At 37.2% G+C, this 16,705-nt stretch overlaps 1 protein-coding gene across 1 annotated transcript; it reads right to left on the bottom strand.

The window, feature by feature from the left end:
* Positions 1-2,099: 2,099 nt before the first annotated feature.
* Positions 2,100-16,285, bottom strand: MMP7 (matrix metallopeptidase 7; the record flags this gene model as incomplete). The annotated part of the gene is made up of 6 exons (XM_082844102.1): positions 2,100-2,128; positions 4,299-4,460; positions 11,740-11,868; positions 13,198-13,346; positions 13,432-13,658; positions 16,169-16,285. 6 exons carry the CDS (start codon positions 16,283-16,285, stop codon positions 2,100-2,102), a joined length of 813 nt encoding a protein of 270 aa, XP_082700228.1.
* Positions 16,286-16,705: the final 420 nt, after the last annotated feature.

Below are 16,705 nucleotides of genomic sequence, written 5' to 3'. Positions count from 1 at the left end.
TCTGTGCTCAGTTAGAGCTTAACTTCATAGGGTTAAGATTGGAGTATGTGGTGAGATATATAACAGAATCCATATATCAGATACCATAGGAGAGCCATTCAAGCTACTGTGTCAGGGATTTGCAAGCAACAGACATAAACTGACTCTTGCTAACATAAGCAAAAGACAAAATTTATTAGAAGGCAATGCAGTCAGCTGCAAAACATGGAAGAGACGCCCCGTACCTAAGCTGTTTGTAGGACAGGACCCAAGGCAGCTTCAGAGATTTATCTGGGTGCAGGAATGAATAGGCGGTGTCTCCAAAACTCACTACCAGGGTGAATCAGTGTCTGGTGTTTTCAGAGGGAGTGTCTGATAGGCCAAACTTGGGTCCTGTACTCCCTTCTCAGCCCTGGCAGCATGTGGCATACTCAAGTATGTCTCACTAAGATAATATACAAAGGGGAAAGACTGTCCCTGTCCCAAAAAGTAGGGTGAAGGGATGCTGGGCAGGTAAAAACAATATCCACTTCAGCTACAAGATAGATATTGCCTTCTGCTGCCCAAACCAAAATGCAAACAGGCAAACAAACAAACAAAATGCTTTAATCACAGGACACATTTGTTTACTGCAAAATTTAACCTCTCTTGGTCTGTTTTGTCATCTACAAAGTGAGGAGCTTAAATTTAATGACTTCTTCCTTTTTATTTTTATTATAGACCTATTCCCTTATGTTTTAAGAGAGTCTTTGAATATATAACTCATTTTGCCTAGGTTGTAGATTCCCCCCCTCATTTTGTCTGTCCCTGGAATGGCTCCTTTAATGGTTTTGGTGGTATTTCTGAGTTTTGGATTATTGATCCATTTTGGGCAAAAAAAAATCCTTAAATGAAATTTTAAAAAATGAATACATGTTTTCAGGGTGCTTATGTGTGGCATAATTTGTATTAGTAAGAAAGTAAATTACAATTATTTATCCCTCTATTTGTAGAGAAAACCATGCATGGGTGCAGGGAGTATGGAGGAGGAACGGCTGAAATGGAAAAGCCTTTGCCAGCTCTGTGTCCTGCTAAAGGATTAAGCCCCGCATAGAGAGTGTTTTTACCACAGAAATACAGTAGCGAGTCTCTGTGCATGGAGAGGGAGAGCTACTTGAACCTCAGGAAATGAGTGTCTGAGGGAAGTCAGAAGGACTGGGGTTTAGAGATTTGAGGATTAGGGAGAGATGTGGTAGGAGGTGGGAACCTGCAGAGGTAGGTGGCCAGTGGGAAATTCCTGATGCTGGGATGGGTAAAGGATTTGAAGGGTGAGGATAATATCTAATTTGAGTTTAGTTCAATTTCATTGTCCTTGTGCAGTGTAAAATCTCACTGTTGATGCAAATCTTCAGCAGTGTCAACAATCTGACAAAAGCCTTGTAGGACTGGTTTGGAGAAAGTAAAAGAGAAGAGAGTGAGATTGATATTTGGGTTGTGATGGGGCAGAGGAAAGGGAACACAGAGCAGCTGTGGTCGGAGAGATGCCATGAAGTCAGTTCAGGGGCAGGAACTTGGTGCCAGAAGGGACTATGAGAATGTAAATCCCTGGGAATTCACACACATTTTGTGGGAAGATTTGGACTTCCCAGAATACTCAGAGTGAGGGATTGGACCAAAGGATGAGAGGAACTTAAGGTACCTTTGGGTTATACTATCTTGGTTTATACTATACTGTACTGTACTGCACTATACTATACTATACTATACCTTACCCAACTAGTGATAGGGTGAGGTGCAGCTGAAGTCCCAAAATAATGTGGTGGGGTTATTTAATTCTTTTTTCTGGTCTTAGTCTTAGCATATCTTCTCTTGCCACAGAAACAGTATTTCCAAATAGAAATTATTTTACCATGGAATAAAAATTTTATTTATCTAGGTATTTAACATTTATTGACATCCACCAAGTGCATGTTGCTTGAGGAGAGTCATAGATGAGGGGGAGAGAGATGTACGAAAACCAACCACAATACAAGGATGGAGGCAGCAAGGGGTAAATGGAGTGCAGCAACAGTGTTCTTTAATTCTGGTTGGGAACAACTATATAGAATCCAATGAATGAATGTGTGTTCTCCCTGAAGTTTCTAATTTTTTCTTGAATCATTTCTCTTTCCTGTGAAGAGACAAAATAAGAACATTCTGACAACGTATAAAACATATTAAAAAATCCTAAGACTATAAAAACACAAGAAATGTCACAGTATGTACAGTCCATCATTCACCCAGCCCAGTTTCTGTGCCTGGGACAACAGTTCTGAAGAACAACCTCCAAAGGCTAAAAAGGCAACACTGTATGGAGTGTAGTCCCTGGGTGGTCAGATATCTTTGCACCCTGTCTTTTCACTCTGTCATTTTACCAGCCATGTGATCTTGTGTAAGTTATTACTTAGCTTCTCTTCATGTTAGATTACCAGCCTGTAAAATGAGGACAGTAACAACTCATTGGATTGTTGAATTAAATAAGCTATTGCACATGAAATGCCTGGTACACTATAAAAACTTGATGCATTTTAGCTATTATTTTTATTATTCTGAAAGGAACGTTGGGAATTTTATATCCATGAGTTTAACCACATTCTTTTGAATTTATATTTTCTGCTCACATCACTTATTGTATTAATAAACTACCTACATTAAAAACCTATGTAATTAAATCTCACTTTCATTTGTCCAGAAGCTACCTCTTTCCAACTTTGACTAGAGGCACTTCACTGTCTAATACTTAAGGATTTAATGCACTAATCCATCTTCTTTATGTTAAATCTAATCAGTCTGCCGAAGAACGTTTTTCAGGCCCTTTCTAATTTTCTTAAGGTTCAAAGATAGTTATACATGCCATAGAGTATTCTGTAAGTTCCATAGTTTTATATAAGGGGAGGTACTATTTCCTGTTTTGTTGGTGTTGACTTTACCAACAATTGTCAGTGTTTCGTGAACTTTTTTGGACAGCAGCAGCTCCTTAAGTCAGAACTTTGTGGTACAGTTAATGGTATTTTCCAAAACGTGTTCTCTGAAATGCTATTCTGAGAGAGCTCAATGGGTGTGCCACAAAAAAGATTATAATTTGGGAAGCACTGAGTTAAATGACAGTTTGTTAGATCATTTTTAACATCCTCTGCACTTTAAATACAGTAAGTAGTGGTTTTTGAACTTGTTTCTTCAAAGCATCTTTTTTTGGGGAATTGTCTGGTAGGATCAGTGTTCTGGGAACACAGTTTGGGAGATGCTGATTGATAGTAAGTTATAGGTTCAACGGATAGCTTAAATCCATTATCCTACAGGAGTAATTTCCCCCTGAGGACATTACATTATTTATTATGTGGAAGCACTTTCGTTGCTCTTCTAAACATTCAGAGACTCTTATGTTATCTTTTTGCCGAATATTCTTATCATCCTGGTAATTTGCCGGAAAGGTTTAATTATATCTGTGTACTTAAAGATATCATTCTGTATGTATTTTCTTTTCCAAATTGCTTTTAGAAGCATACTAAGTAGTGATAGGCTGAAATATGAAGTAGAAAGAATGTGAAATCATGCAGCCCTGGCTTGGAATCTTTGTTCAAGAATTCAGCAGCTTCTTGTCCTTGGACGATTTATTTAGCTTCTTTGACTCTTACTATTCTCATCTTTATCTAGAGACATGGCTTTTTATCCTTGTCCTTTGATTCCTTTCTCACATTACTCTTTTTGACTTGATCAAGCAAATACAAATCAGTTTATTCTTTTAAATTGAATTTGAAACTTGATTAAAACAAAAAAGTGTAGATTGGGACATGGTATATTCATACCCATCATGACCAGCAATAATAAGAAGTCACTGTCTATGGTTAACCCATTTCCCTATGCATATATACAGGCAGGAAAAATTGGGTAACTTTTAAGCACCTAGGGCCAAACCCTTGGGAGCAGGAAGCTACGGGGGAAGGTGTTATGTTCCTCTGTCCGTCCCTATGGGGGAGGCTCCCTAAAGTATTTGAACCAAGCAAGAAAGAAGAGTGAGTGGCAGCTTATAAAAAACGTTTGAGAGCATCATTTTCATGATTTCACCAAATGATACTATATTACTTAAAACTTAAAATCAATATCCTCATAGTATAAAATAGCATGATTAAATTTCAAGTATCTAATGTCTCAAATTTCTCCCCTCAATAGGCTTTTAGATATAAAAGTTCCAGTGTGTTTTTCCAAGTAAATACCTATTTCCCAGTCTTTCTCATTCAAGCCTACCCAAAGGAGGCAATGTCTTAAGGAGACATTGGAAATATGGAAATCATAAATATTACCATATAATTTCTGAATTCCATTGATATCATCCTGTGAAAGTTTGAAATTCTTGTAATCGCCTTCTCCATAAGTTGGATACATCACAGCATTAGGATCAGATGAATGATCCAGACCCAAGGAATGGCCAAGTTCATGAGTTGCAGTATACAGGAAATTAACTCCTGCAACAAAAGAGACATACAGTAACTGTAAAAAATAACTATATATATAATAAAATCAAAATAGATAATAATAAAAATAAAATAACTATAAAATACCTAACCGTTTAAATTCTCCATAGTTAGCTTATTTGTTTCCAGGCCTTCACAAGGGCGGAAGGTTTAGAAGAGGAATCAGAATAGTAGTTCTTTCCTCAATACATAAGGCAAGTGCTAACAGCCATGAAAGGGGAAATCAACAGTAACACAGTCATAGTAGGGGACTTAAACAACTCACTTTCACCAATGGACAGATCATCCAAAATGAAAATAAATAAGGAAACACAAGCTTTAAATGATACATTAAACAAGATGTACTTAATTGATATTTATAGGACATTCCATCCAAAAAAACCAGAATACACTTTCTTCTCAAGTGCTCCTGGAACATTCTCTAGGATAGATCATATCTTGGGTTACAAATCAAGCCTTGGTAAATTTAAGAAAATTGAAATCATATCAAGTATCTTTTCCAACCACAACATTATGAGACTAGATATCAATTACAGGAAAAAATCTGTAAAAAATACAAACACATGGAGGCTAAAAAATACACTACTAAATAACCAAGAGATCACTGAAGAAATAAAAGAGGAAATAAATGAAATACCTAGAAACATATGAAAATGAAAGCACGATGACCCAAAACCTATGGGATGCAGCAAAAGCAGTTCTAAGAGGGAAGTTTATAGCAATACAATCCTACCTCAAGAAACAAGAAACATCTCAAATCAACAACCTAACCTTACACCTAAAGCAATTAGAGAAAGAAAGAACAAAAAAAACCCCGAAAGTCAGCAGAAGGAAAGAAATCATAAAGATCAGATCAGAAATAAATGAAAAAGAAATGAAGGAAACAATAGCAAAGATCAATAAAAATAAAAGCTGGATTTTTCAGAGATTAACAAAATTGATAAACCATGAGCCAGACTCATCAAGACAAAAGGGAAGACTCAAATCAACAGAATTAGAAATGAAACAGGAGAAGTAACAACTGACACTGCAGAAATACAAAAGATCATGAGAGATTACTACAAGCAACTATATGCCAATACAATGGACAACCTGGAAGAAAGGGACAAATTCTTAGAAAAGCACAACCTTATGAGACTGAACCAGGAAGAAATAGAAAATACAAACAGACCAATCACAAGCACTGATATTGAAATTATGATTAAAAACCTTCCAACAAACAAAAGCTCAGGACCAGATGGCTTCAAAGGCAAAGTCTATCAAACATTTAAAGAAGAGCTAACACCTATCCTTCTCAAACTCTTCCAAAATATAGCAGAGGGAGGAACACTCCCAAACACACTCTAAGAGGCCACCATCACCCTGATACCAAAACCAGACGAAGATGTCACAAAAAAAGAAAACTACAAGCCAATATCACTGATGAACATAGATGCAAAAATCCTCAACAAAATACTAGCAAACAGAATCCAACAGCACATTAAAAGGATCATACACCATGATCGAGTGGGGTTTAGCCCAGGAATGCAAGGATTCTTCAATATACTCAAATCAGTCAGTGAGATACACCATATTAACAAACTGAAGAATAAAAACCATATGATCATCTCAATAGATGCAGAAAAAGCTTTTGACAAAATTCAACACCCATTTATGACAAAAACCCTCCAGAAAGTAGTCATAGAGGGAACTTGTGTCAACATAATAAAGGCCATATATGACAAACCCACAGCCAACATCGTTCTCAATGGTGAAAAACTGAACCCATTTACACTAAGATGAGGAAGAAGATAAGGTTGCCCACCCTCACCACTATTATTCAACATAGTTTTGGAAGTTTTAGCCACAGCAATCAGAGAAGAAAAAGAAATAAAAAGAATCCAAATCAGAAAAGAAGAAGTAAAGCTGTCACTGTTTGCAGATGACATAATACTATACATAGAGAATCCTAACGATGCTACCAGAAAACTACTAATGCTAATCAATGAATGTGGTAGAGTAGCAAGATACAAAATTAATGCACAGAAATCTCTTGCATTCCTATATGCTAATGACGAAAAATCTGAAAGAGAAATTGAGGAAACACTCCCATTTACCGCTGCAACAAAAAGAATAAAGTATCTAGGAATAAACCTACCTGAGGAGACAAAAGACCTGTATGCATAAAACTGTAGGACTCATGAAAGAAATGAAAGAGGATACAAGCAGATGGAGGGATATATCATGTTCTTGGATTGGAAGAATCAACATTGTGAAAATGACTATACTACCAAAAGCAATCTACAGATTCAACGCAATCCCTATCAAATTACCAACGGCATTTTTCACAGAACTAGAACAAATAATTTCACATTTGTACAGAAGCACAAAAGACCCTGAATAGCCAAAGCAATATTGAGAAAGAAAAATGGAGCTGGAGAAATCAGGCTCCCTGACTTCAGACTACAGTACAAAGCTACAGTAATCAAGACAGTATGGTACTGACACAAAAACAGAAATATAGACCAATGGGACAGGATAGAAAGCCCAGAGATAAACCCATGCACCTATGGTCACCTTATCTTTGACAAAGGAGGTAATATACAATGGAGAAAAGACAGCCTCTTCAATAAGTGGTGCTGGGAAAACTGGACAACTACATGTAAAAGAATGAAATTAGAACACTCCATAACACCATACACAAAAATAAACTCCAAATGGATTAAAGACCTAAATTTAAGGCCAGAAACTATAAAACTCTTAGAGGAAAACATAGGCAGAACACTCTATGACATAAATCACAGCAAGATCCTTTTTGACCCACCTCCTAGAGAAATGGAAATAAAAACGAAAATAAACAAATGGGACCTAATGAAACTTAAAAGCTTTTGCACACACAGCAAAGGAAACCATAAACAAGACCAAAAGACAACCCTCAGAATGGGAGAAAATATTTGCAAATGAAGCAACTGACAAAAGATTAATCTCCAAAATATACAAGCAGCTCATGCAGTTCAGTATCAAAAAATCAAACAACCCAGTCCAAAAATGGGCAGAAGACCTAAAAAGACATTTCTCTAAACAAGATATACAGATTGCCAACAAACACATGAAAGGATGTTCAACATCACTAATCATTAGAGAAATGCAAATCAAAACTACAATGAGGTATCACCTCACACCAGTCAGAATGGCCATCATCAAAATATCTAGAAGCAATAAATGCAGGGGGGGAGTGAGGAGAAAAGGGAACCCTCTTGCACTGTTGGTGGGAATGTAAATTGGTACAGCCACTATGGAGGTTCCTTAAACAACTAAAAATAGAACTAGCATACGACTCAGCAATCCCACTGCTGGGCATATACCCAGAGAGAGCCATAATTCAAAAAGAGCCATGTACCCATTATTCATTGCAGCACTATTTACAGTAGCCAGGAAGCAACCTAAGTGTCCATCGACAGATGAATAGGTAAAAAGATGTGGCACTTATATACAATGGAATATTACTCAGCCATAAAAAGAAACGAAATTGAGTTAGTTGTAGCGAGGTGGATGGACCTACATTCTGTCATACAGAATGAAATAAGTCAGAAAGAGAAAAACAAGTACCGTATGCTAACACATATATATGGAATCTTAAAAAAAAAAAAAGGGTTCTGAAGAACCTCAGAGTAGGACAGGAATAAAGATGCAGACATAGAGAATGGACTTGAGGACATGGGGAGGGGCAAGGGTAAGCTGGGATGAAGTGAGAGAGTGGCATGGACATATATACCCTACCAAATGTAAAATAGAGAGCTATTGGAAAGCAGCCACACAGAACAGGGAGATCAGCTTGGTGCTTTTTAACCACCTAGAGGGGTGAGATAGGTAGGGTAGGAGGGAGACGCAAGAAGGAGGAGTTATGGTGTTATATGTATACGTATAGCTGATTCACTTTGTTATGCAGCAGAAACTAGCACACCACTGTAAAGCAATTATACTCCAATAAAGATGTTAAAAAAATGCAGATGTGGTACATTTATATGATGGAATACTACTCAGCCATAGAAAATAATGAAATAATGCCATTAGCAGCAACATGGATGGACCTGAGATATCATACTAAGTGAAATAAGAAAAAGACAAATGCCATCTGATATCACTTATATGTGGAATCTAAAATATGACACAAATGAACATATCTATGAAACAAAAACAGACTCACAGACATTGAGAGCAGACTCATGGTTGCCAAGTGGGGGTGTGGGAGGGAAGGATTGGGTGTTTGGGATTAGCAGATGCAAACCATTATATATAGAATGGATAAACAACAAGTTCCTACTGTAAAGCACAGGGAACTCTATTCAATATCCTGTGATAAACCATAATGGAAAAGTATATGAAAAAGAATATGTGTATAACTGAATGACTTTGCAGTACAGCAGAAATTAACACAACACTAAATCAACTATACTTCCATAAAGTTTTAAAAAAAAGAATAGTAGTGCTTTAATCTCATCACTTTTTTTTAATATAATGTATTTCTGCCTATTTGCTTCTTATGTAATCACTCAGATAGCAGTATTCAGTAGAGGAAAGCAAAGGCTTCTAAGTATTGTATAAAGACCTGGTTTTGAAACCCAGCTCTGCTACTTACTAGCTGGACAACTTTGGACAAATTAATGGGTATTTCTGAGTCTCAGTTCCTCATCTGTTAAATGGAGATAGTAATTCCTACCTTGTCGATTTGTCATAATGAGTTTCCCAATATCTGGAAAATAATAATGGCTATTCAATAAATGATAGTGACTTTGAATAGCAGGAGAGAGAAAGTTGGCTTTGAGAAAGCACGACCATAAGGCAGGAACTCCAGGCGATGCTGGGATTTGCTTTTGATTTGTTAAAGTGTATTATGTATGTGCTCTCTCTCCCTCAGACTCATAGAAAGGCTTTGCAAATAAGGGGGAAGGTGTGAATGTGTTTGAGTGGCCAGAGTTCCAATTGTGGTGCATTAGATTGAAGGAAACTGTCTTTAGCTTACCTTGAGTGGGAAGAAGGAAGAATGAAAAAGGTATGCAAGATGTGAAACGGAAGCAGTGTCATAATTTTACATAGGTTAGATTTTCACGGCAAGGCATCACTGTAGTGGTGAATTCCCATTGCCAAACACGAGTACTCATTTCACTTTCAGGGCCAGTAACCAGTAGCCACTTTTTAAAAAATGTACAGTGGAGAAAGGACAGCCTCTTCAATAAGTGGTGCTGGGAAAACTGGACAGGTACATGTAAAAGTATGAGATTAGATCACTCCCTAACACCATACACAAAAATAAGCTCAAAATGGATTAAAGACCTAAATGTAAGGCCAGAAACTATCAAGCTCTTAGAGGAAAACATAGGCAGAACACTCTATGACATAAATCACAGCAAGATCCTTTTTGACCCACCTCCTAGAGAAATGGAAATAAAAACAAAAATAAACAAATGGGACCTAATGAAACTTCAAAGCTTTTGCACAGCAAAGGAAACCATAAACAAGACCAAAAGACAACCCTCAGAATGGGAGAAAATATTTGCAAATGAAGCAACCGATAAAGGATTAATCTCCAAAATTTACAGCAGCTCATGCAGCTCAATAACAAAAAAACAAACAACCCAAACCAAAAATGGGCAGAAGACCTAAATCGACATTTCTCCAAAGAAGATATACAGACTGCCAACAAACACATGAAAGAATGCTCAACATCATTAATCATTAGAGAAACGCAAATCGAAACTACAATGAGATATCATCTCACACCAGTCAGAATGGCCATCAACAAAAAATCTGGAAACAATAAATGCTGGAGAGGGTGTGGAAGAAAGGGAACACTCTTGCACTGCTGGTGGGAATGTGAATTAGTACAGCCACTATGGAGAACAGTATGGAGGTTCCTTAAAAAACTACAAATAGAACTACCATATGACCCAGCAATCCCACTACTGGGCATATACCCTGAGAAAACCATAATTCAAAAAGAGTCATGTACCAAAATGTTCATTGCAGCTCTATTTACAATAGCCCGGAGATGGAAACAACCTAAGTGTCCATCATCGGATGAATGGATAAAGAAGATGTGGCACGTATATACAATGGAATATTAGCCATAAAAAGAAACGAAATTGAGCTATTTGTAATGAGGTGGATGGACCTAGAGTCTGTCATACAGAGTGAAGTAAGTCAGAAAGAGAAATACAAATACCGTATGCTAACACATATATATGGAATTTAAGAAAAAAAAATGTCATGAAGAACCTAGGGGTAAGACAGGGATAAAGACACAGACCTACTAGAGAATGGACTTGAGGATATGGGGAGGGAGAAGGGTAAACTGTGACAAAGTGAGAGAGTGGCATGGACATATATACACTCCCAAACGTAAAATAGCTAGCTAGTGGGAAGCAGCCCCATAGCACAGGGAGATCAGCCTGATGCTTTGTGACCACCTAGTGGGGTGGGATAGGGAGGGTGGGAAGGAGGGAGACGCAAGAAGGGAGAGATATGGGGACATATGTATATGTATAACTGATTCACTTTGTTATAAAGCAGAAACTAACACACCATTGTAAAGCAATTATACTCCAATAAAGATGTTAAAAAAAAAAAAAAAGCATTGTCTCCAGTTAGGGTTATTTATCTAGAGCTTCTCTTCATTAGTTTTCTGTTTTGTCTATGATCTTCTACTTTGTAAAGTGATGAATATGATAGGCTGGGTTATGGTGTGGGTTCTTTCTGAAAAACAGTGAATAATATCAGAACTGTATATACTTCTCAAATATCATAGTCTCTGCTCCTCTTTCACCTTCAATTAAAAAACTTATTTTGGGGATATATATAGAAGGGCTATAATTTATTGAATTATTAATATATACCAAGCACTGTGCTAAGCACTGCATAAGCATTATCTCATTTAATTCCAACAGCAATCCTGTGAGGTAGGAATTATTTATAGTCCCATTTCATAGATAAGGAAACTGAGGCTCAGAGAAGTTAAATAACTTGCCCAAAGACACAAAGTGAGTAATTGGTAGAGGTAAAGCAAATTGAACCCAACATTTTTTGACTCTGTAGCCTGAGTATCTATCTTCTATATATGGAGCATTATGAGCATATTAAATGCAATAATGCATTTAAAGCACAGAGGTGGCAGTTAGCAAGTGCTCAATAACTATTATTAATTGCTTTCAATTGTCAAATTAAAGATAGTTAAGTATAAAAAGTTCAGGATTTTAAAAAGGATATGTAGTGGAAGAGATTTGGGATGCTGTACCTATACTGCTAGCATCAGTCCAGCGTTCATCCTCATCAAAGTGAGCATCTCCTCCCAGGCCTGGCCCAGGTGGAAAGGCATGAGCCAGTGTGTTTCCTGGCCCATCAAATGGGTCGGGGTCCCCGTGAGCTGAAAGAAAAAGTGGTAATTGCCTTTAGTGACTGAATTTATCTCCAGTCATTTCATCTTTTAGTTTATAGTACATGATTATTGAGGTTAGAAAGATTAGCCCCAAGCAGTCAGCTGCATACACAGGGTGGTTTGGGTGTTTATTTGTCACAGGGACTTTTTCTTTCACAGAACCACTGCTCATCCCTGATAACCACCACATGTTGAAAGCTTACTGATATGGACTTTAAATACATTCACATCCTACTTATGGTGGCATCTAAGTGTTATGTTTGATCATTTTCCTTAGCTGGATGGTGGCAGAGTGCACAATGAGTTTGAGTACTGGATTCAGCAGATAACTGCATACCATTTAATATACGTTTTCTTAAAAACCCAGCTTTTTCTTTGTGGATGTAGTAGACAGTCCCTTGAAGAACTGTGCTCAAGGTGTCTTAAAATAGATTTTGATAATGCTTTTATTTGTGATGCAGAGACATTTATTTTCAAATTGGTGTCAGGCCATATCCAGTTTATCCAGTTCTTGAAAAACATGGAGTGCCATGATCAGTGCTTTTCTGTAAGGTTTTCTTCAGTCTTGTTAATATTGTGGTTGAAGCTCAAATTTCGGCTAAATTCACAGCACCCAGGAAGTTTAACATTAAAGCAGGCCGAAAAGACCAACATTTTCCTCTAAATTTGCACCATGAAACACCAGCGATTAATAGCAGTTCATGTATATGGGTTATATCTCCTTAAGCCCTTTAATATGAAAGTTCTCTATTTTCTACTTTTTACTACATGAAGGGTGTTGGCAATAAGCCACAGGGACTGTTCACTTCTTGGAGACCACTTAAGGCCTTTGGAAGTTGTAACCTCTTCTTTTGGTTTAATGTTGATGTTAGTTAGATATATTTTAAACTGTCCCATAAATATATATGTATATCATGATTCATGTTACAAAACAGAGGTTGGCAAACATTTTCTGTGAAGGACCAGATTTGTGGGCTTGAAGACCTCTGTCGGAATTGCTAAAGTCTGCCATTGTAGCCCCAAAGCACTCATAGACAATAGATAATTGAAGGACCATGACTGTGTTCTAATAACTATTTACAGATTTGGCTCATGGGCCATAGTTTGCCATCTTCTGCTATAAAAAGTGGCTCGAAGTTAATGGACTAGAAAAAGTGTAAGTACATTGATCTTTAATGAGATGATCTATCTATCTATCTATCATCTATCATCTATCTATATCTCTTTAAAGATTTTTAAATCCCAGAAAGAGGAGGGCACTGATATAAATAACAAGCAAAATAGCACACAGGATCAGCCTGCAGGAATCTTCCTTACCTCCTCTTGCAAAGCCAATCATGATATCAGCAATTCCCCAGCTAACTCTCTTGAAGCTCAGTGGTATCTCTTTGCTCCACACATTGAAGGCCTTTGCCACTAATTGATTCACTATGACATGTGGTAAGTCTCGAGTATATGACACGATCCTGGTAGAAAACAAGAAAACAATGTTTGACCTTTTAGGAAATAGGCTTTACTGTTTTTGCTAAAATGAGCCAAAGCAAAACTAACCTGTAGGTGACCACTTTGGAAGTCCATTTTGGGCGATCTGGGAATAGGGAATATTCTGCAACATCTGGCACTCCACATCTGGGCTTCCGCATGATTTCTATAATGTGGGAGCTTAATGTTCCAGTTATAGGCAGGCGAAAAAATTTTTGCATCTGCTTGAGTTTGACTTCTAAACTATTGGGGTCCCTTATTTTTGAATCAGATGGATAAAATCTTTTCAGATAGTCCTATTGGAAAGAGAGTAATTGATCTATAATTCTTGTTTATTGTCTTCTTTTAGCTCAGAAGTCTGCACATCTTTGCTTCTGACTCCTGTGGACCCAAATAGTAGTGTGAAGGCAGAATACTTACATAGTAAACAAGTAAAACAAGAGTGCATTAATGAAAAGAAAACTTAATATTGATGATGAAGCACTGCCATTTCATTTCATGAGCAAAAGAGTCCCTCCATTTTTCTTTTATCCCATTAAACGTTTTGAAGAGAAACACACTGTATACTTTATAAAACATAGACTTGTTTGTAATAGCCAATCAGGAAGAGTGCCCAGTGTGCCCTCAAGGGGCACATCTGAGACCTCCCCTTGACATCAGAGACCCTATGGGGAGATCCAAAGTCACCCAGCTCTTTCTAAAATTCTCTGGAGATCAGATCCCAGCTGAGGTTAAAGGTCTTAATATTTTAGTCCTGGGAAAGGTTATTATGACATTATTTTGCTTTATATACGTATTCTCCAGGTGAAGAAATCAGAACTCTTAGTAACTAAATGATTTGCCCTGGGGTCACATGTTAAGTTAGTAGCAGAACTGGCTCTGAGTTTCTTGACTGCCAGGCCAGTGCTCTTTCCATGGCTAACTCCTTAATAAAACCCTCTTTGTGAGACTGCAGGATAAAGCAGGTCTCTCAGGTGTATTCCATGGGCAATTGGGTCCCTGGGAATTTCTTAAAGGACACTAGTGAATGGGTATGAGGATGGCAGTCCAGCAGCCTAAATAGGAAAAAATAGAAAGTGAATGAAATAACAACAGCAGCAAAGGACTTTTATTAAGCACTTAGTAGTGCCAGGGACTATAACAGGAGCTTTACATTACTTATCTCATTTAAACCTCATAACCACCCTGTGAAGTAAGGTATGGCATTATTTTCCTATTTCACATTTGAAGAATCATGGCTCAGGAGAGTGAAATAAGTTGCACGAGGTCACCCCATGAGTAACCAAAGGAGCTGGTATTTGAACTTGTGTTCTGATTCCAAAGCCCATTTCATCAGAAAAATGTATAGTGTTATATAATGTGTGATAATATCTTTGAAATGATTTAAACATTGGCTCACTCATTTGCAATCTAATTTGGAGTAGGTGGTAATGTTTACTTGTCTGAGAACCGCTTAGGGGTATGCACTTTATATAAGTAAACTTAGCAATATTGTGCTCTGTCTTCCTGTTACCAACGACTGTATTTCATTCAATACAACAAACACTTATTGTTCACCCATGACAATTAGCAATTAATCCCTGATTTGAAACAAATACCTCATTTTTTTCCCTTCCAGAGCTACAGGCTTTACAAAGACACCCTTTGTAAGAAATCTCTCTGCATCCTTAAGATGAATTTTCCTGCCTTCCTTTAAACCTAGAGAACCTCCCTCTGGTTTATTGGCAACATGCACCATGGGTAAAGGGACTCAATACTCTTGCAAGTGTACTCCTTCTGTAGAGTCCATTAGGTGGACCCATATGAAATTGCTCCTTTGGAGAAAAAAAAACCTGTCAAATATCACTGATTTCATATGGTTCAGTCCAATGTATTAGATGGACTTTTAAAAAGTCAAAGTTAGTGTGAAATAAAACACAACTTTTCTTATGCTTAAGGCTTAAATTTATAAACAATACTTAGGAGTAGATGTCCCATTATTTTACCAGGTAATAATTACTTACACTTATTAGACTACTTATTAAGTAGTATATTGGAAAGAACATGATTTTTGAACCAGAACTTGTCCTTGATTCTTATCTCTACAGTTAGTAAGTATGTGAATTAACCTTACTTTCGTTTCTTCTTTTTCCCAGGATAGAGCTAAGGATTCAATGACACAATATATATGAAGTACTTTATAATCTGCAATTGTTACATACATGATAATTGGTATTGTTACCACTTCCTTTATTCTCTAGAATAATCCTGTGAGGTATAAAACACAGTATTATTGTCTCTATTAGATATATGAGAAAACAAAGTCAGAAGTTCATGCCTTGCCCATCATCATTGGCTTGTCAGTGGGAGGACTGCAACTTATACCCTCATTTTTTCTTTTCAAGTCTCTCCATCACAAGCAGTCCTCATCTTAAGAGGCAACACTTTGCTCATTATGAGAAAAATCTCAAGTTACAATAAATAATAGTAGCAATAAGGACTTCAATTTATTGAATATGTCTCAGGTACTCTGTAAAGTGCTTCACAACACCCCCATTTGGTTGATATCATTATATTATCCAACTTCCAAATTAGAAAACTGAAGCTCAGAGAAGTTTAATAACATTCCTGTGTTCATCTACACAGTTGAGTGGAGGAGTTGGAACTTGAATCCACTTTGGGAAGGCTCCAAAGCTTGCTCTTAACGGCTACTTGATTAAAACATATATTACCTATATAATCAGAAAAATTATTAAAATTGAAAAACATACTTCCTAATGCTGATGGTGAGCCTGTGGAGGCCCAGGTGAGTGGGCCAGTGACATACCTGAGCCTGTTCCCACGGCAGCTCACTCATGCCTCCTGCCTTCTGGGGAAGCTGCAGGGCCAGGGTGCCAGGCAGCACACTCACAGCGTACAGCACGGTCAGCACGGCCAGCTGCATAGCTGCTGTCCAGAGATGATTGCTCTCGGACTTACGGTTGGTTTGGTGTTTTTTGCCACAGGCTGGAGAAATTTATATAGCTTCTCAGACTTGAATGTGGAAATAGGTGACGCATTTGAGTGTTTTCTTTCTTTTTAGTGTCTACAGAACTTTGAAAGTATTATCTTTTATTAATGACAATGAGGAAGTATTACGTTTTTATTGGCAGGAAGCACACAATGTGTTTGTTTTTCAAAGGATTTTTCTCCCACCTGTCTTCTGTATAAATTTGACCCATGAAATTTTAAATTTAACACACTTTATTTACCAGAATCAAATTGCTACTTAGACATGTCTTCTCAGTTTAAAAATTTGGGGAGCATTATTCAGGACATATTTTATCTTAACATAATTTTTAAAAAATTTGAAATGCATGGAAAA

Source organism: Leucopleurus acutus, assembly GCF_964270905.1.
Source record: "Leucopleurus acutus genome assembly, chromosome: 8".
NCBI lineage: Eukaryota > Metazoa > Chordata > Mammalia > Artiodactyla > Delphinidae > Leucopleurus > Leucopleurus acutus.
Note: the sequence above shows the minus strand (reverse complement) of the source record. Positions and strands in the feature narration are given on the sequence as shown.